The sequence below is a fragment of the Melospiza georgiana genome, chromosome 1 (assembly GCF_028018845.1).
Source record: "Melospiza georgiana isolate bMelGeo1 chromosome 1, bMelGeo1.pri, whole genome shotgun sequence".
Classification (NCBI taxonomy): Eukaryota; Metazoa; Chordata; class Aves; order Passeriformes; family Passerellidae; genus Melospiza; species Melospiza georgiana.
Genome location: NC_080430.1, coordinates 131,175,152 through 131,197,307, shown reverse-complemented (window position 1 = coordinate 131,197,307; position 22,156 = coordinate 131,175,152). Strand labels below are relative to the sequence as shown.

The 22,156-nt window shown below is 39.3% G+C and overlaps 1 protein-coding gene across 4 annotated transcripts; it reads right to left on the bottom strand.

Moving 5' to 3' along the window:
• Window positions 1-279: 279 nt before the first annotated feature.
• On the bottom strand, window positions 280-21,188 carry ANKRD46 (ankyrin repeat domain 46). 4 transcript variants are annotated; one of them, XM_058039638.1, is made up of 5 exons: window positions 21,135-21,157; window positions 19,396-19,462; window positions 7,795-8,137; window positions 6,340-6,498; window positions 280-2,345 (listed from the first exon to the last, which is right to left on the bottom strand). In XM_058039638.1, exons 3-5 carry the CDS (start codon window positions 8,103-8,105, stop codon window positions 2,129-2,131), a joined length of 687 nt encoding a protein of 228 aa, XP_057895621.1. In that variant the 5' UTR covers window positions 8,106-8,137; window positions 19,396-19,462; window positions 21,135-21,157; the 3' UTR covers window positions 280-2,128. The 4 variants fall into 4 exon arrangements, with proteins under 4 accessions (XP_057895621.1, XP_057895612.1, XP_057895639.1 ...); XM_058039629.1 differs by lacking the exon at window positions 21,135-21,157 and adding an exon at window positions 20,873-21,078; XM_058039656.1 differs by lacking the exon at window positions 19,396-19,462 and having other exon boundaries at window positions 21,135-21,188.
• Between the last annotated feature and the right edge of the window lie 968 nt (window positions 21,189-22,156).

Genomic DNA, 22,156 nt, shown 5'->3' with positions numbered 1-22,156 from the left:
TTAAATTTTGAGAGGCCTCCAGACCACATGGTCAATACCTGAAGTCTCAGAGAAGAGAGACAGCCAGACAGCAATTTTCATTCAGCAACAATACTGAAAACAAAACAGGCAAATCTAAAGAACCTGTACTCTAAAATCTCATTATAGCAGCTGCATGTTTGCCATTTCTTGTGTAGGAAAGTTCCCCACTGCTGAAATATTCATTATCAATGCACAACAAACTTAGTGAAAGAGGGTAGTGTCATTACTGCTGCACTAATGCAATAACAAACCAAAACATATTTACTGCATGTATTTATTTTTGGCATTCACCCATACTGAGAATACAATTACAAATTATGCAGATAATACATACAGAAAGATAATGTCATTAATCAAGATGCATGGTATTATTAACAGAAATGTACTTATTTAGACAAGTAAGTAATTTAGGTATATGATGAGTTTATATTTATCTTTGTGAACAATGGCACCATAAGTGAAATACTCAGGAGAGGAATATGCTCTCATTTTTTGGTTTTTTTTTAAGATGGTTTCATTTCTGCAGCATTGTGCTGTTAAAAAAGTATTGTGTCATTAAAAGTCTAACTTAAGAATTGAGATCAAGATTTATTCAGATGCAATTTAGAATGGGGCCCAGCTCCAGTGAAACCCATATCACCCATCAAAACAAAGACAACAACCCTCTTCATTCAAACCAATAAACAAGAAATAAAAATATACATGGTACCAGAACAGAACCACGTGGGTTACATTTAAATGTACAATAAATGTTTTAAGTTATTTAGCAACAACTGAGGAGTGGCTAATTAAAAAAAAAAAAAATTGATTCCTTAGGCTCACAGAATTAATTTTGTTTGGGATTTGCAAGGCAATGGCAAAAGAGAATTAGATGTCTAATCAGCATGGGGAGAGAGAATCCACTTTCTTTGAAAATCTCCCACTTATTATGCAATACCTTTCCAGCCTTCCTAAAGAAGTATCTAATGGATTTGTATCCCTAGGTTATTTACAACAAAGGGTTTCACAGCAAAATGGGAAGCGAAATAGGAATAGAAATACAGAATGGATCAAGATTTAACTTCATACAATGTTTCTAAATATTAGTGTTTAAAACCCCTTTATTCTGCATACTCAGAAAATAATTCATAAGCCTGTCTGTTCTGTCTGAAAGCAAATGAAATGGAAAACAATTCTAGAAAGGAATTCTATTCAATCAAGTTCTCTCCACAAACATGAAAACACAATTACATGGTACAGTCTGACCCTTATGGGAGGACAAAAAAATTATCCTTCATGATATATTTCACAATGACCTTACAGAATTATTATATACACGGCAGAACACCTAAATCACCTTTTAATTACCCTTACAAAGAAAGTTTGCTTAGCAACATTTCAACAAAAATGCAAGATTTTCAGCTCAAGTCTTCTTCTAAAGCACAACAAACAGTTCTATTCTATAAATTTTATTTCAGGCAGGTATTAACAACATTAAATTCATCTGGGGAAGACGCACTACATTAACCTAATAAATAAAGGAGTGATCTATACAACAGAGACATAGCAGAACTTGAACTGTTTCTCATTACTTTTATAAACTAGCAGACAGGAAACTATGGAGAGGTATTAAAATAACAATGGAGTTTGCAGCTTATCACCATGTATATATCAGAAAGTGTTATTACATTATTAAGATTTCTTGAGGGGGACTTCTAAGAGTATTTTTCTTTCAACTGAAGCACTTACAAAAAAATCCAAGAACAGATTTACCTCTCTTCATAGAAAAAATAAACCAAATGTGGTTCTGTACTAGGATATATTTTTCATATGCAGGAACTTAATATTCATAATGAAAGGCCTTTTCTAATCACAATATTTTATCAGAGAGGATTATCTTCACATCTTGCTTGCAAGTCAAGGTAAGTCAGAGGTATCTTAGGAATGCTTTAGAAATCAGTGTTTTACTTGAAATTAATTAATCCCTCCTCCAAAGGGGTTAATAGTAGGTACAAAAGGCAAACAGTATATACAGCTGCCACTGTCTGCACCAAGCAAATAATTCCAAGCTAAAAATAAGATTAGATTAGAACAGGGAAAAGGACTTGTGTACTTCTTTGCATTTGCTTCAGTGCACCAGTTCAGGCTGGTTTTCTACGAAAGGAAGCACCCCACTAACATAATAGGCAATTCCAAGGGACAGGAGAGCGATGACAATGATGAGGAGCAGCACCCTCCAGAAGCCCAGGTCTTCCACAAACTCCTGCCACGTCGTGCGGAAACTGGAAAGAACTCCTTCACCCTGCTGCAGGTTTGGATTGAGCAGGGAATGGCTTTCCATTGCACTACAAAGGGTTAAAGTTAAAAATACATCAGAGTAAAGGAATGCATTTGTCAGGATGACAGTGATCCCACTAAGGGCATCTGAAACATTCTAGATTAAAAATCAAACCCCCCTACTGATTTATAGCATTGCTTCTGCTAAATCAAGACAAATTAGATCAGGAAAACACTTCTAATTCTAAACTTATTTTAGCTGAAAGGACATTTTATTAACCTGTGCAAAGAGAATTATATTTGTGTATGTATAACTGCACTGAATCTTCAGGCCTGCTAGCCAGAAGCCTTCAAAGGTCAGTCCCCATAATTCCTACTAAATATGGCTCAGTAAAATATAATGAAGCATAAGTTAAGACCTCAAGGGGCACACATTATTTGTTAATAAAACAAATTATGACTAAAAATAAACTCTGATTAATAAAATGGAAGCTTTAACCAATATTAATTGAGATGCTGAGTTCTGCAGTGACCTTTACTATTCTCCTGGATATCTTTGTTACATGACCCTTCTAAAAAAGCATTAAAAAATCACAGAAAACAATAACTTTGGATAACAAGAAGCTCAGAAACTTTCTGAACAAGTTAGCATTGCTGTGTTTTCTGCCATATGGTGTTCAGTGACTGCTTTCATGTTTTAGCATTCCACTACCAATCTATCAGGCCCCTTAAATTGTCAGACTATAAATGAGGGAGCGGAATTCCCACTTTTCATGAAAAACAAATATAAAATCTGAGAGAGGCAGTCTTCTTGACAATGATCACCTTTAGAAAAGATGTAAGTTGTTTCAAAATCCTGCACAGCCTCTTGGGTAATTCTCCCAATATTGCTGGTTTCACAATTATAACAGGAAACTATCTGTTGCTTATGAAAAATCTCATGAAGAATAGGAAAGCTTTTGCATAGCCTGACTTCACTTAAAATTTTGGCCATCTCCACAGTCTTACTACTTTTCACTTGAGTGAGATTACATACATGGCTGTTTACAGGATCAGGCCCTGACAAACACAGAAAGGAAATGGTGGAATCAATCACATATTCAATGATGTCAATAGCAGAATATAAGCAAAAAAAAAAAAATCTTTTCCTCCCTTTTAACTGTTTTCCATTACCATATTCCTAAATATTTCTTACAAGACTAATAATAAAAATTTTTAAAAATCAAGGAAAAGTAATTTCCAAGTCAAAACTAATTGTAGAAATGCTGCTGTTCTTCTTGACAGAAATAAATTGGAAAATGATGGTTATCAGAAAAAAGTCTCATTCATAAAGCTCTCTTCTAAGATTACACCATGGGAAAACTTCACACTATTCATATGGTATTTTTTCTCAGGAAGTGTAACCACTGAAGAACAATGAGCCTGAACTCCCACAACTTGCTCAAGTATTGCAGCATCATGTGCATAAGATTTCAGGAATTGCCTATTAAACAGCCTGCATTTTTGTTTTTTAAATATTTACCATGCTGTAAAGCTATTTTAGCTTACCCATAGGTTCAGGATTTAGTAATCTTCCTTGCTTATTGTGATTTCCCAAGCAAAACAAAGGGTTTATTAAAAGACAGCCCTTTGTGCAGAACAGAATTGCTTACTCTTGAGTACTAACTAGTTAATACATAACCACAGAGAGGTTAAATAAAGGTGCAATGCAATTTAAGTGGAAAGGTCACAGGCTTGCTCATTAAAAAGGGTACACAGAAAACATTTTTACTATTTTATATTATGACCCAATTAAAACAAATGTTATTCAATATATTTTTTCTTATTACAAATTAGAGCTGCATAAAAACTGGTAATGCAGCAACATGTCAAACAAGAGAAGAGTTTGTGCCACACAGCCCAGACAGATGTTCTGTGTCCAGCAGCAGGTGGGAGTTCACATTTAGACATGCTTGTGGCACAGCCACAGGTCCTGCTGGGCTGTGCAGAAGGACAGATGTCTGTGTGAGAGAGGGACAGAGGGAGCTCTGCCTCCTGGCAGCAGGGCAAAGCAAGCAAAACCAAATTTGACTTGGGAACAGAGCTCTGGCCTCTGCTTCCCGAGCAGCAGCAACTGCCTGTAACACGGAGCAGAAAACTGAAGGCAGAGACTGTTTTTAGAGAGAGAGTTATTTCTCCATAGGTTCATACATAATGTAAGAGTTCAGAGGGCAGAGGACAGAAGTCATAAATCTAAGTGTCCCTAAAATGTGAAAATAATACAAAGAAGGGTGGTGAAACTGTAGAGGTCTGAGAAGCCAACTGGTAAAAAGATATTATTTATTTATAAAGCAAACAGCACACAAGCTCATTTGCTTTGGCTCCTGTAGGCATCTGTCATTTGTTACTTTGAAAATAATGCATTTCAGACATTTTAAACACATTCCCAAACAAGCTGGGTAGTGCACTGTTTATGTCTCTGTGCCTGTCCCCAAGGAGAGTTGCTGACTTCCTGGCCAAAGCAAACAATATAACATTTATGAAGGTCAAATAACAGAAAGGAAGCTATGTTTGTTAAAGAGACACCATCAAATCAAAAACCAAAATTTAAATGGGGCTGAGCTGTTCGTCCATATGTTTAAACAAATTCAGCCTAAGTGCATTTTTGTGTGTCAAGACATTTTCAGTAAAAGTTAGTGAAGTCTGAAAGGTAATATGCACTAATTCTTACAATGCACAACCACGTAATTTTGAAAATAAAATTAATTTTCTGTTTCATGGTTTAGAGCAGTCTCTCTGACTGGTAAGGTCACCTGATGTATAAGAAAGAACTGAATGGGAGTACTGAGTATTATTTCTGCAGTTTTGTTGGTTTCACCTTTTCTATTTACTCATCTTAAATCTAACTCCATCTATACAGCTTATTTTCTGTTTACAGTACAGCCTGTCTACATTTTCACATAAACCAAGCAACAGTTATATGACAAAACTCCCTATCTTTTGTGATAGAATGTTCCAGTAGTCATAGTTCATGGTCATCATTAGACAATATAAAAAAATCCACATTTTTTTTTGAATGGGGGTAAGCAGCATAATAAGACATATCAGAGAGCAGAAGTCACCATTACTTTATACAACAGGACTGACTGTTTTCTTTATGTAGTGAAAATGTCTTGTTTTGTACTTCACTGCATTTCTCAGGGTAGCATTAACTCCTGGAACTGACTAATGCACCAAGCCTGTTCTCCTTATATGTTTGGTTTTTGCTGAGAAACTTTTTATTTTATAGCATACAACTTTCAGTAATTACAGTTGCATTGCTACAGAATCACAATTTATTACTATTGATTTCCTCACCCTCGTAACCCCAGGTTTTTGTCTATGCCATCTCAATTTTCCTTGTTTCTTGGTATCACTAACCATGCTTCTACTTCTCATGCTTTTGCTTTTTTATTTAAGAAAATTCAAAGTAAGCAGTCCCAGAACCAGACTTTTAGGAATTCATTATTAACTTCCCTCTAACCCAACCATTTCCCTAAATGATCAGCAATTTTCTCGAAATCCTCAGTTCTGCATTAACTATCTCTTTAGTCATCAAAATATTCTTATTCTCCATCTTTTCCAGGACTGCTAACAATAGAAATTTTAGATACGACACCATATAAAATTCTTTATTCAGGTTGAGATTGATGAAAAGTCTCCCACCCTTTTTTTTGCATAGAAAATCATCAAAAGGATGTCAGGTTAGCCTGTGATGCTGCCATTTTGCATTTCACACTATTTCCCACTTGGCTTTGTGGTAGGTGGTAGAGTATTTGTGTTTGGGACTCCAAATGGAAAATTAGCCTTTTTTTTTTTTTTAATTTTACCATAAAATTAAAATCTCAATAGAAGTTCCTTTTTTTTTCTAACATTGGATCGGTTTAAAGAGATTTTTCCAGAATTTAACACTCAATTTTGATTTGATAATGTCAGGCCAAATTTGATATTATCTGTTTTGAGGAATAAACAATCAAGTCAATCCCAAAAATCTAAAGCCATAAACATTATTTCTCCTGGTAGTTATTTTTGTTTGGTAAATACCTTTCACTTTCAGCTGTCTGCATTGTCTCCAGCTTTGAGTGAGCTCCTCTGTTAAATCCTTTCACCTCCTGCTCCTCTAACGATTCCAGCAGTCTAATCACATCTTTATTCACACCCCTTCGTTTGGCAAGAACAAGTGGTGTTGCACCTTGGTGGTTGCTAAAACAAGCCCATAAAAAGACATAAGAAAATTTTAACATAGAAATTTTGTAACAAGTCAACTCAGCATAACATATTATAATTTAGTAAGTCCTGAGAGCTGTTTTCTGTTTTATCAGACAGTAATAAATTCCAATCTATCCAAGTTACAGCACAATTGGATATAGAAGAAAATAAGTATATTTAGGTTTGAAATTGCACAACTCTTTTCCGCCTCTAATAAAATCAAATTCTTGGAACTCTAATCTAATTGGAATCTGGGTGTTACATCAAAAAAAACAAAAACAAAACCAAACAAAAAAAAAACCCAGTAGATTTATGGCAATGTTCAAGTTTAAGCTTAATTTCAAGAAAGAATTGTGCAATCTGGCTCCTAATAGTTCCTTTTCCATGAGGGTATTAGGACATGAGGCAGAAATGAAATAAAATACAGATGGTCCCACTGCTGCTATTAAAATAACACTGAATAGGTCCAGAGCTGCCTTTAGACCAGGAATTTCCACCAGAGCTGTTTGAAATGAGGAGAAAAAGTCCCAACCCACAACCCATAAATAATCGGGTCTACCAATAACCAGTTTTGCTGAGTTGAAAACACTAATGAGGGACAGGTGAAAAAGGGACAGATTTAAAAACTCAAAAGGTTTTGACATTACTCCTGGCTTTTGCACACATTGTGAATATGCAGAAAGTTCCACAAACAAAGTAATTCAGCACAGGAATGAAACAGCTAGTTATTTTGCAGCTTGAGAGCTTCCATCTGAGCACTGGCATCTGACAGCTGCTGGAAGCCAGAAGGAAAGAATATACAATATTCTGAGTCACAGACTTTGAGGGAGGGCAAAAACACTGAAAGGAAGCATTGTTACCAGAAGAGTATGGGAATGAACTGACACACACATATACTGTATTTTCTTTGTCTTAGATAGTACCACAATAGAAAATGGGGTGGAGAAATTCTTTTAAAGTAGTCAATGTGATTTTTTCTTTGGTGCCAACCACCCACACCTGGCTGTCTGGCCAAACCAGGGCAGCAATGTCATAAATGAGGCACAATTAGATACAGCAGCTCACACCAGCAGCAGCTATTTACATTTGATTTGCTCGTTGCACAGACTAGCAGAAGTGGCCTCTTACTGTTTCCCTGCCTTTTTATTTTGCTTTTTTTAAATTAAGTGGTATCTTTGTAAAATAGAATTGCACCAAATACAGCATTTCAGCAACAGCAGATTTATATGCAAGGCTCTGGTGACAGAAGACTAATGTATTATAAAATAAGTACTGTAGAAAGTGACTCACCAAATATCAATTTTAAGTCCATTAGAAACTAGGAACTGGATGGTATCAACATGGCCACACAGGTGAAGGGCTGTGTTGCCCTGGTAATCAGTGGCTAGCAGGTCAGCCCCGAATTTATGCAAGAGCTGACAGATGTCTACATTTCCTCTGGCTGCCGCCAGGTGCAGGCCGGTGCGGCCCCGGCTGTCACGGATGTTGGGGTCAAAGCCGCTCTCCAGGAGCCGCTTGGAGTAGTTGAAATCTCCATCGATGCAGGCCTGCAGCAGAGGCACGTTGGTCTGCGAGGAGTCGTTCACAAAAACGTAGGACATTGCTCTGACTCTCTCAGGAGGAGGGGAGCAACCTGCAAGCAAAAGGGTGAAGAAATGATGGTGACACCAGGAAAATAAACACAATGCTAATATTCACTAGACTGCTCAGGTCCCAAACAAGAATGCAAACTAGCTTACAAGTCAACTCTGAAACCCTCCTGTCATACACATTAACTTTGTGTGCTGCGTTCCCTTCTGGTAAAAAGAAAGAGCTCACACCTCTGGAAAGAGCAGCAAAGCTTTGTTAGGAGAGGAAACTGGTAAGCTCTCTGCCACAGATGCCAGACAGGTGATTAGTTTTCAACCTAGTAAGGAACCAGTAGTAGTAGTGATATTAAAGGGCAAAACCCCACAGATTGGGACAGAAAGGAAGAATTTTTCATAAATGAGGAAACTCTAAACAATTCAGTCCACTGGTACAGTCACACTAACTGCAATTTTTACCAGTTATAAGCAAAGCTGCTCCAATGGATTTTCAACCTCTGATTTTGAACTTCAATGCACAAACTACAGTACAGATAAAAATGCTTAATAAAAATACTAATTTCTTCATTCTGCAATAAATGTATTTTTCAATAGTCTTTGAGAACATTATTTTTACAGTGTCAGAGATACACAAACTATAGAACAAACAAGAACAGCAATACAGAACACAGAAAACTGAATGTATTAGGTGAAATTGCCCACTGAAAACTGGAAGTGGGTGCAAGGAAGACAATGGTAAAATCAAGCACAGAGCTACTGTGGGTTTGAGTAGAACCTCAACACAGAGAAATACAAATGCAGTTTCTCTGGCTTAATACTAAATAAAGGATTAAGCCCTTTTCTGTATCAGGACAGACATAAAAGAGGAAGATAAATGTTTCACCATAGATTACTTGGTATAGAATATTTGATGAACTATGATTTCAGTTTTGCAGAAGAGTATTTTAAGGGTGAGTCAAATCACGATGACACCGCGTGCTTACGGGACACAGAAAAGATTACTTGAAAACAATAAGGAAAAAGAGAATGGTTTAGCAAGAGAATGGTAAAATGTTCATGATGCAATTTTAAGCAATGAAAACATCTAGAAGACTGGACAACACTCCTCTTTTTGTACTGCCTCAGAGAGGTGGAAAAAATAAAAAAATCATGTAAGCAAGTAAAATTCCTCTAGAAGAAATCTCAATTGATACATGACAAAGTTAAAGTGATAGGAGGGAAACATGATTTTACTAGATGAGCTTGGAATAGAAAGTGAACTGAAATGTCATTTGAAACAGTATTTTTTGCTTGCCCAGGGGTTCTATTCTGGGCTCACGGTGTAGCAGTGTTCTGATTAACTATCTGAATCTCTTATTAAAACTGCTATACACAGATTTAAATTTTCTCATCTATATAAGGTATCCTTCCACACCAGTGCACTCATTCAGCCAGGAGAATGGAAACATGGCCAGTAGCCAAAGAATTCAATTTAAAACCTCTCCTTTTATGAGAGTTCATAATGTCTATATTTTATAGCTCTTCCCCCATGTTTTAGATCAAATTCAAGATCAAAGTACCTCCAGAAGTAATTTCAAAATGTGTACACACTGGTCTGAATAACAGCTCTAGCACTGGAGGCTGTTGAGTTTAATAAATCATATTTAAACTTCACTAGACTGTGTTTCCTATCTGGACAAATTCTGCTACATATATCAACATTTGTCTAGTTTTCCAGTGCGGGAATGCACAACGTTTTTTTCTTTATTGGATGCTGAAGAGAAAGAGATAGAAATAAATTCTATGTCTTGGTATCTGTATAAGGAATGATTCTAAGCAGAGTACATTCCTCTGGGCTGCAAGTATGTTTTGAAGCACGTGACAGTACATCACTGGCTCAAGAACTCTTTTCCACAACCATCTCCAACAGCAAGTGGCCGGTTCACTGATACACCATAAAACTTAGTGTGAGACTGGAGTCATGCAGGGCACTGACAGTCTCCTTATAACCCTATACAAAAAGAAAGGAAAATGTAATTACTTAAATTTTCAGTGAATATGTTACAACCCCCTGGATGCTACAAAGCTATGATTCCCAGCTGACAGCAATTTCAATTTTCTTGCCCATTTTCCATCCAAATCATGAATGATATGAGAATTTTTCTTCCACTCTGCTCATCCAGTGTTCACTGAGAAAAATAATGGACCCAATTTCTCTGCGATGTGATTGTGACCTTTATATTCTGCACTAAATCTTCCCTAAAGCAAGATCATTGTAGATCATAAATCATTTTAAAACCTCCAATTATCAGCCATAGTAGCAGCATATCAATACCACAAACCCCTACTCACACTTGACAAAAAGTGGTTTGCTTGTAAAATAATGCTTCATTGTTTAAACCTGCTTAATAAAACAAGGCCTAACATAAATCAACATGAGAATATTATACTGGAAGAAACGTAGGCTGTTTGAGAAACAGCATGACATGCTCTGTTAAATATAAGCTAATGGCTGTGTTTTCATACCAGACGTGTGTGTCTGGTAAAGCCTTAGAGAATTCCCCAATTGTGATGAAACATTAGCTAATGAAACCTAGGAAAAAAGTCACCTCCTTATCTTCTCAGAAAAGGAAGCACAAATACTAGCAGTTAACAGAAAGTGCAACTGGAAGTCATTCTGATTCAGAATTTATCATCACTAAAATCTAGAACTGATCACTCGTGTAGAAGACTAAAGTAAAACCTTAGTATTTCACAGTAAGAAAGACAAAGATGAGGCAAACCCTTCTTCCCAATACTTGAAGATTGTGGACTAAGTAAATACATTCACAAAAAAAAATCTGGACCATCTGGTTTGATTTATCTTTGTGATTAAAAAGATTTTTTCTACTAACACAATTCTATTTCACATATGGCTAGCTAACCTGTGCCAAATACAAGCTGCACACAAAGCTGAACTATGCACCATCTTTAAAATGTCAGTCCCAAAACAGCATGGTCTTGCCTTAAAATTAACCCAACCTAGCAAAATTTCCTGTGTAAGAAAACTCATAAAAAAATCACAAGTAAAATTAATTAGATATTTTTCATTAAACAAATGGTGATTGCACTTCTGCCCACAGTATCAAAAAAGCTTATTATTGCAATGATTATCTGATAAAACAGACTCAGGAGCAAAATTTAGAAACAAAACAGCATTAGCCATTCAATTTAAATTGCTTCTGAAAGGTGAATGAGGTAACAACTCTGAACCTGTCCATAAGCTGATATCCTACCAGTAAGGACTGATTTCATAAGCATCAATTAGGACAAATGGACTTGCATTAGTAATAAGACACAAAATATTGCAAAATGACCATCCTGAACATCCCCAAAAAAATACTACTACTACTTAAATAAATCTAATTTTTAAAAACAGAAGTAAATCACTGCTTGTAAAAATGCATCGCTATCTACTGAAAATGTATCTGTTAAATAATATTTTTTGTTAAAAAAAGGTTTGCTTTTAATAACTTGGTACTTTGACTGAAAATCAGTTTTGTGAAAAAAAGTAAATTCAAAGACATCCTCCCAATCTAGAAGGATTCCCATTAGAAAGGCATAATGTAAGAATGCATTTTCCCTAGATTTATACATTTCTTTAGGCCTCAACACAATGTACTTCTTAATTAATAACTTCAGAAATTATGCTGTAAGCCTCTTCAATGACACATATAGCACAAGATAATTTAACCAAGCTGTTTTGTTTTCAAAAAGAATGCTTACATTAAGTGATTCTGAAAAAATAATTTATTTACTAGGAGTCAGTTGTCTCTCACTAAACTGTGCACAATGGTAACTCATTGTCGCACACTCATCTGTTGCAGGACACATTCTCATCTGCAGAAGTCAGGAGCGATCTTGAAAAATTCAAACCACAGAGCTAAATGCAAGTTCTGTCACTTCTTAAACTAGTCCTAAAATTTGTGTTAACTGTGCACAGTTTTATTTTACTAAATATATGCTGTGGTCTCTGCTTTCTCCTTAAGTCCAACAGCTACCAAACAGCCCAAGGAACAGGAGAGAAAAGCTGGAAAGAAAAACAGGAGAGAAAAGTTCTGGAAAACTAGTTTCCCCCACTACATTCAGGAAAACTGAACTAACTGCCCCTATTTTAAAACAACACATCAATACCACAGAACATTATCAGATCGTTCCATCCTCGAGATTTCTCACTATTAATACAAACTCTGACATCTAGAACCCAGGCATCAGTAAGATCACCACTAGGGAAACTGCCACCACCAAGAAATGGAAACTAAAACAAATCCAGGAAATAGTAATCTCCTCTGCCAGCAAACACACCATAGATGTTACTTGCAAAATTTGCATTTTTCAACTCCCTTGTGGTAAAAAGCATCCTCTTTCTGTAATGCACTTTGAGAGCACTTCAGTGGCAGTGCCTTGCAGAGCTCTTCCTCTTCATTATTTAATGAAAAACATTCCAGTACTTTGCTTAAAATGCTGAGGGAGAAATTCCTCGCTAAGTTTTCATGCACACGCGAATTTATATGTAACTTACTGAGAAGTCATTTCACTGAATAAATATTGTATTTAGTAAAAAATGATGTGATCAACTCATTTCCATTTAGGAAAGAACTCCATTATGTACATCAAAATCTACTTAAGTTCTGTATTTTCTATTAGAAATCTTTATCTTTTCAGTACAACTAGAATGGTTTTATGGCTCCACCAATATGGAACTGCTGCTAAAAGAAGCACCTCAGACTAAGCACAGCATGATGCCTATTTTACACACTGCTATATTCTGCAGATTTTCCCTTTCTAACTTTAGCTATTTTTTGAACAGTTCCTGGATTTGAGGTATCACAGCAGGTTTATAACACCTACATGCCCTCTCATGTCCCTAGTCAGCCACATGGGCAGGTGCCAACAGAATAACATTATTTATGCCATTTGTTTCCAATCATTCCCATTCCCTTATGCAGACATGAGACATCCAGGTAATGATCTCTTGATGTCAGGACCATCCTGTAAGTGGAAACTCTGGGACACTGCACCTACAAAGGACTTTACAAGTACAGGCTACAAAGTGCTTTATGAAAAAGCTTTAACAACTATTGCTGCTCTTATGGATCAGCAGATGATGGCTTTGGGAAACAGGGAGCTTTGCTCATTATTGCTCACTATGTCAACACTACAAGATAAAAAATATACAAGGCCTCAAATGCCAATCCAGGGTTGCAGGATGCTTCCCCAGTTAAAATAGTACAAGCTTTGTGTACTCAGGCACACAAAAAAAAGGGAAAAATAAGAAAGAGATCATTCATTTAAAATGCCTTTATTAACAAGCAGATTCACAAACATTTTATCCTTGCTAAACTTAACTGGTAATGCAGTTGCATTACATGTTTGGGCACATTTAACTTCAATCAAATATACAGCTAAGTATTTTTGAACATTGCTCATCTTCCATCTTCTGTACAAGAACTATTTAGGAAAAAAGGCAATTTACAGATTTTTTTTTCAAATAATCTGTAACTAATTCTTCACAATTGGTTCAATTAAACCAGTATATAGCTGCCGTACTTCTCTGATCATTGTGGCCAGTTTGAATACATCTGTTTTAATATAAAGTTATTGAATCATACAAGTCATAATTATCAACCTCTTCACAAAGCTTTACCTGAACTCCTTTTTTGTTTCTGCTGGGAACACGTAGGGTGTATGCTGGTCAAGAAAATATTAAAGATTACTACACATTGTTTTGTCATTGGTTTAATAGTCTGGTTATTAACAGAGTAGTGAGAATTTGTCCCACTCTTAATGAAGCGTTTGTGTTTAAATTCGCTGCAGCCTCGGAGCAGCCTTCTGGAACAGACACTGACTGAGGAGGGCTGTGTCCGGCTGGCTGCCGAGGCAGGAGCAGCACGGGAGGCTGGACGGACACTGCCACCACGTGGACTGCCGGATTCCTGTCCGAATGGAGCGACAAACACAATCACAGAATGCCGTGACGGGGGAGAGACACGAACAGGTCACCTGCCACGGCCAGGGACACCTGAGACACCACTACCCGGGCTGCTCCAGCCCCAGCCAGCCTGGCCCTGAACACTTCCAGCGATGGGGCACCCACGGCTCCTCTGGGAAACTTTTCCAGTTGTTCTTCACCCTCACAGGAAAGCATTTCACCCTTATATCCCATCTAAACCTTCCCTCTGTCAGTTTAAAGCCATTCCCAGTTTCGTGTCCTTGTAAAAACCCCTCTCCACCTTTCTTGTAAGTCCCCTTTAGGTACTGGCACGGTGTGTAAGCCGTGACTCACACACACCACTTTTTCTACATTTGTGGTGTTTTCTATTATCCTGGGAAGAAAATTATGAAAGGCCTGAAAATAAGATTTTATAAAACTTTATTAAAAGGATTCTGAAATCCAAACTGCTACTTCCTTGCAGTATAAACAGCATTCTCATTTAATCTCTGATTCTCTATTAGTGAAATGAGAACTTAGGTTCGAGTTCTGAAACTAAAGGTATTAATTTCAAAAAGTATGTATTTATGCCTGTTTCTTTAAAAATACCCAAAACTAAATCCAAAACACCCTCCCCCACAAAAAACCTAGTCCTTACCCAGACAAACAGTAAGTCTGAGATGACATATTAACTAACATGGGGAAAAACTTTCTGTGTCCAGGAGGAATCATCAGAAATCAGAACTTAATAAAAGCAATAAAGCAAACTAAGATCCTGTGATCAAATGACTTGTTATATAGTTCATATTTTCTTACTTTTTCCCCTTATAATATATATATATAATAGCTTATATGTCCTTAGTCATGCATAACCTTGATGACATGGCCTTAGTGTAAAACATCAAATCTGGTTTAGTGGCTATGAACAGAAACAAGTCACTTTTAAAAGCAGATGTCTCCTAAATTTGTGAGTCATTTATATCTAACTGTATGCTTGACTTCACCTTTGAGAAAATATCTTGCTCTGCTTATTCATTGAAGTTCATTATTTTATACCACCAATGCATTTACATCAATGTACCAATGATAAGACAACTAAGAGTGTCAAACATGCAACTCTTACTACAAGTGCTGGATACACATATTTTTGTTCAGAATTTTCATGTTCACACAGTAAATCACTAAACCAGTTTATCAAAGACAAATAGTAAATTGATAAATTTACTCTTTCAAATATTTTAAATATCTATCAATGCATCCATCATGACACTAAAAATGCAACAGTATCACAGTGGATTTTTGTGACAAGATAAAATGGTAACACTATTAAGGTTGTATGTCTAACTGCTATATACATAGTGATACTACCTTTACATAAATAGTTGTTTCACTATGCTTAGACTTAAAAAATTTCTCCATGTAGGCAAACATGTAGTAGTAAAAGTGACTGCCCAACTTCAGTCTAAAGGGACTGAAGGGAGTAAACGAGCAGCCTAAGCATTCTCAGGACAACAGGCAGGTCTGAGGAGAATAAGAGGTCAGGTTCAAGCTCCTGGTCTGCACAGGGGCTGGAATTGACCAGAAATGCAATGAAAGATGATTGAAAAGAACCTGAGAGTGAGGTACCTCAACTGATGTTTACCAACTGCATCAATTTATCCTGCTGAGCCTGAAAACAGAAGACATCACATATACAGGGGGAACTTCTGCCTTTAGATAACTTAGTAAGTAACAGTAACTCATCTGTAAAAGACCCAATTAATATTCAGCATGAAACCCAGCGTCTAGTCAATGAACAGCAATACCCATGTGTCGTGGTTTGAGAGGAAGTGAATATTTGGATATTGGCACCTGGTGTGATGACTGAGGACATGGATACGCCTCTGAGAACACAGGGGGTTAAAAGCAGAGAACTTTCAGGAAAACTTTCTGAGAAGGTGCCCGGCAGGGCAGCATGGGAGTTCTGGACAGGCAGAGCCTGAGATTTTTAACCCTTTACTTGGATGATGGAAACCTCACAAATGTTGATCCTCCTGGAGCTGAATGAGAAGAAAGATAGAGACGAGATAAGAGGAAATGGGCCACAAGAGAAGTGGAGAAGAATCTTGAGTGGGAGGAAGTGATGGAGTGGCCTTCGGCTGGACTTTTCTTGTACAGCCATGGACAGAACCATTCTTCCTGTGACACAGAGACTGCATTTAGGGGAGGCAATGGCTCAGAGCCAAGGGAGTGCAGTGATGTTATGTGAAAGTGTATGAACAGAGACAACAGATGAGGAGGGTGGTTGGTGCCCTCGATCTTCTGTGGAGAAGATCTGTGTCCTTGAGACCCCTCGGCCCGAGGGGGTGAATTTAGGGGGGACACGTGTCCCGAAAGTGAGAGACTGTGCTCTTTTTGGAACTGGACAAAGCACCCTTGAAAGGAAAACCCTAGAAGCAGCTGTGGTCCATGCACAGTGGTGAGAGCACTGGGCATGGAAGGAAGATGTCACGATGGCAATGATCTCCAGGTGGTGCCATGTGTGACAAGAAACACAAGAGTTCTCAACTGTGTTTCCAGGGGAAGCCTGTGGCACAAGAGGGACCCCTCACTCCTTGATGAACTGAGAATTGATTATCTAAAGGGTGGTGATGGACTGAGAGTTGGTGATCTGAGGGATGGATGTATTGGAAATTTGGTGGGGGGAGGAGGAAATGTTTTTGGAAGGTTTTCATTCTTTCTGTGTGTTTCTTTTTACTTATAGTTGTAGGTTAATAAAGTTTTCTCTTCTTTATTTCTAAGTGGGAGGCTGCTTTGCTCTATTCCTGGTCACATCTCACAGCAGACACCAGGGAGAATGTATTTTCATGGGGGCACTGGCATTGTGCCAGCATCAAACCATGACACCATGTTTCTTTAAAGAGGTTCGACAAGTTCTATTTGAGGAAGGATAAGGAGAAACTGTGAAAAAAAGTCCACGTCAATTATGACTTCTGTGAATAAAGAACCAACATAAAGCAGCCACAGCAGATCCCAGCAAAGGTCCTTTTAGGCCTAGTATAAGTTTTGAAATGGTGGCAAAAAGCAGAGGCCAGAAAGAACATAGGATAGGGCAAGCATATATAATTTTGCTTTTTCTATTCAAAATGGATGGGTTTTTACGTATTTGGCTCCACCTCCACCTCTGAATCTGCTTTCTCCTCTTCAACACAAATACTTTTAATACCAACAACATACTCTGGTAAGTTCTCCAACTCAGTTCTTATGAAGAACATCTTTTGGTCTTGCTGAAGCAGGGGCTTGGCAGCTTCCCTTGTGGACCCCCAGCTCTGCTGCAGGACGAACAGACTGTGCACCTCAGCCTGTTCTTTTCCTGCCACTCATGATTCTACAGGCCTTCATCACAGCCTCCTCCAGGATGAATTTTGAAGTCCAGCTTTCTTGGTCATTCCTCATTTGGAAGGGGGTCTGGGTCTGTGACCATTCTTGTTTTGCTTCTCTGAATCTCACTCATTTTTACTCTGTTTTGTGAGCTGGGAGACAGAGCAAGGTTGACTCAATCAAGATGTGTGGGGAGAACCATGGATTAACAAGTGTCATGACAAAATTCTTTGCTTTGTTTTTTACTTGTTTCTTCAGTAATACTCCACTGTTTGTTTTCCACTCTTCCACTGCTGCTTAATGCTGCTGCTACATTTTCATGGAACCATTCATCAAAACTCTAAGATACTGCTCATTACTGAGAAGTAATGGGAAGGAAGGATTCTCTTTATGCTGAGTCTCTCTACTTACACTGAACTCATGTGCCAGTATATTACCCAGTTACTCAGTTTTACAGGGCTCTTCTGCAGCTTTTCACAGCTGACCCTATCTTTACAACCTGTCCTGGCAAACACTATCACCTTGTTGCTCACTGCCTTTTCTAGGCAGTACATACAAATTCCAACAGTTCAGAAGCCAGAACAGAACCATGCAGAATTAGTATTATTCCAGTCTTACTGATCATAAGTTGACTAAACTGATGTCCTGGATCAGGCTGATCTGGCTCACCCAGCGCTCCGCTTTCAAGAGCAGCCACCTGAGATCCTCCATTGGGAGAGCACGAGCCTGGCTGCTTCCTGCAGTCCATTCTCCATTCTTCTTTATAATTTTTCAACCCAACAACTTCTGCATGTAAGAAATGTCTTTGATGCTACACACATCCACTCTCCTCAAAAGCCTCTAGTATGGTACTTTGTTTTAATGCTTCCAGAAGATCCACATCACCTCTATCTACAACCCTACTCAGTAACCCTGAGAAAAAGCTGATGAGTTTTGGATGTAGCAAAACTCTGAAGATGTACCCATTCTGAGAGAGAACAACCCCCTAAGGTACTAACACACAACACAAACAGGCATTTTCTTCTGTGGATAAAAAACTCCAAGGTGAAGAAGACACACAAGCATTTTACACCATCCACGAGAAGCCCATACACCCCAAGCCATTCCTGAAATGTCCTGCTGCCATCCTTCTGTCACCATCCACTAGTGCTGGTCACTGAGCAGACACTCTAACACACTCTAAGAGGTCTTGAGCATGCTGAAGAATATCATAATGAGCAGTACAGGATTTATGCCTTTGAGTTTATATTATAAAATTCAGCTGATGTAGCTGCATTACTTGGATGTCAGAAATGTGCTGACTGACAAAACTGGTGTTTAAGCAGCTCTGTTCCACAACCAATCAAATTTTCATTGAAAAAGTGAAAGAAAAAATGCCACTTGGAAAAGTGGTGCTGACAGATGAATGATAACAGAATCTAAGTCCTGTAAGTACAGACAAGGCTGCAGTGGGGGACTGCACAAGATAAAACCTTTTTTCCCACGTATTTATTAAGTATCATCTCTAAATAGCAAAGCAAACCACAACAAAACTGACCATTTCAGTATCTGTGACTTACACACACAATAAACACTCACAATGGAAATTTGGTGGAACAAACCCATGCACTCAAGACAGGCCTGCTGCCTACTCTAACAGCATTCTATGGATGGTCTCTCCAGAAAGCCCAGTGCTTAAGGGATCACGTGTTTCACATAACATGTATAAACCAGTGCCCTCTAAAACATCTTATGTGCTTATTAACTGATCTATCTGGAAGTGAAACATCCACAATCGAGATCATGTGGGGAGATATTAACTGACAGACTGACCAAAAGAAAAGAGTGACAGCCCTCAAAATTCCAGCATACCCAGATCCCTAGAAGAGCTTCTAGTAGTAGTTCACTCCTTGGACAATCAAGTACCTCAGGTCCTGAGCCGCAGATGAGGACTTCAAGGCCACAAGTGCTCAAACATTAAGTTCAAAAGAACTTGAGGTGAGATAACACAATTACCTTAAAGCACTGCTTCAAATCCCTTGCTCCTGCTGATGAGACAACTTTAACTGAAGGACACCGAAACCTGAGGAGAGGAAATCTCTGTCACTGATTACAGATCAGAACTGAATTTTAGAGTCCCCTTTTGCAGAGGCAAACTCACACTGCTCTGGTAAGAAGACAGCACATGCACATTCTACACTTCAACCTTCACCTCATCTCAGCGTACTCATCACACCTTTTCTTCGACACAAAAAAGCCAGCAATGAGCCATTGTCATTTCCTGACTGTCACAAACTCTACTATTCAGACTGCAAACATTACTATTTTTTTTCTTCTAAAAAACAATTTAACAAGTTCTTGCTAATAATCTATTTCACAAACAAACAAAAAAGAAAAACTGGTCTATAGTCTACAGGTAACACTAAACTTAGGCCTCTGCTGCAGCAAACAAAAATATTATTTTTACAAACCAGCCACATTCCATCTAGTAAGTGTTCAGTTTTTGCTCTTCCTTGACCTTTTGGAAGGCTGGTCCTAAATATCAGTGCTCGCTGATGGTTAGAAATTTTCATATATTATTCATCTTAAAATGTATGTTAAATTATTCATGTATTAACATGATCCTTTAGTTCAATTTATTTCCATCACCGTGTTTACCTTGCTGGTTAAACAGAAAACAAAATTACAATTATTCTGCAAAATTAAAAAAAAGCCAAATGCCTCTTCCAACAGACTTTTAACTTCCCCACTTGACCTTGGCATATCTTCCTGTTTCTGTTCCAGTTTTTTTGCTGGGAATGATTAACATTATACAAAGAATTCTAGAGTTCTGTTCATGGGTAATAGTAACTCCTTTAACTGGATCACTGTAGTAAGCATTTACTTTTTCTGCAATTCAATACCTTGTAACTACATAACATTCTTTTGTTTTGTGTTGCTTTCAACTGGTAAGAATTTATTCTACAAATTTTTTGCTTGCAATGTAACAACTCTAAACCTTCATTCTTTAAATTGTTGTTAAACTTACTTCATATCCTTTTTCTCAGGATCACCCAATTCTTTCTGGGTAGTACTATAACCCGCTTCAATACTGTCAGTGCTTCCCAACTCCCCATCACTATCAAATTAAGACAGTAAAGTTTTAATTGCTACATCAAGGCCTCTATTAAATATTCTGTAAGATTGGTCTTAAGACTGATCTTCAAAGAACTAATTTTATACCCTCTGCTACTCAGATTTGATGGATTTTCGATTCAATACTACTCACTACAGTTTGTTTCTAGTTACTTTCCTATCCTGTCTACAGTTCAGGCGTTATCCCTACCTTTTCACCACAATAACAACGTGCAGCAGCTTTAGTGTGGTCTAGAAAATTAAAAAGGGAACTACTCCATTTCCCATAAAAACAGTAACTACTTCATCAAAGACAGTTATGACAGCAGGTTAAAACATGTATTACCCCTCGAAATCACGTTCAAAGCCGCTCACTTACCAATGCCCCGTCAGCAGGGCGGCCCCGTCCCCTCCCCTCCCCTGAAGGCTGGCACTGCTCCCGCTCTTCTCCCACCAAACGGCATCACAGCGCTCCACCTCTCGGGCTCGCGGGCCGGCCTGTGCCCAGGGCCGGTCCCCGGCTCCCTCCCCAGGCCTGGCACGGGCCTGTCGCGGTGACAGCGCCCTCGGTTCCCTGCCGTGCCCTCCCCGGCCTCCCGCCGCCGCCCCGGCCCCGCGCTCCCGGCCCGCTCCCGCCGTACCTGCGCGGGGCTCTCGGGGGGCGCGCGGCGCCGGGCGGAGCGAGCGGCCGGGCGGGCACGCGCGCCCCCTGCTGGGCGGAGGCCGCCGGGCGCTCCCTCACGGCACCCCGGGCCGGGCACTGGGCACGGGGCAGGGCCGCGGTGCGGGGCCGGCCCGCGAGCGGCTGGAAAGCAGGATCAGCGGGGCCAGCAGGAGCAGGGCCGTGATCGGCCCCCCGTACTCGGCTCTGGTACGGCACCCGTCCTGTACTGGGCTCAGGACTGGGCCCCTCATTCAGGAAGGGCACTGAGGAGCTGGAGGAGTCCAGGGAAGGGCAGCGGAGCTGGGGAAGGCTCTGGAGCCCAAGCCCTGACAGGAGCAGCTGATGGGGCTGGGGGTGCTCGGCCTGGAGCAAAGGAGGCTCGGCCGGGACCTGAGCGCTCTGCAGAGCCCTGAGAGGAGCCTGAGGCCAGGGGGGTCGGGCTCTTCTCACAGGTAACAAGAACAAGTGACAGCACAAGAAGACATCGCCCCAGGCTGTGCCAGGGGTGGTTGGACATTAGGAGGAAACAGTCTTCACGGAAAGGGCGATTAGACACTGCCCGGAGAGGTGGGAGAGGCTCCAGCCCTGGAGGTGTTTAAAGACTTAAATACTGGACCATGGTGTGGTTGACGGGGTGGTGTTCCGGCAGAGGTTGGACTCGATCTCAGAGGTCTTTTCCAACCTAACTGATTCTGCGATTTTCACGCTGCTGTGTGTGCTACCTCTATAACGCCACAAAAATCAGCAAGATAAACATTCAGGCAAAAGTACAGTGCCTCTGTGCCCGCCTCACCTCAGCACCAAGGTTCTCTGAGTATATGTGAATGGAAGCGGGGTGAGAGGGGAGAAAGGGTGGGGGCTGAAGTTATTTGACTTCACCCAAAAATATCAATGTAGCTTTTTTTTTTGGATGGATGATAACTCAGCAGGTCAGTAAGCGAACCACAACAGTCTGGTCTGCTTGGAAGGATCAGAGGAAATGCATGCCTTTCCCAGACA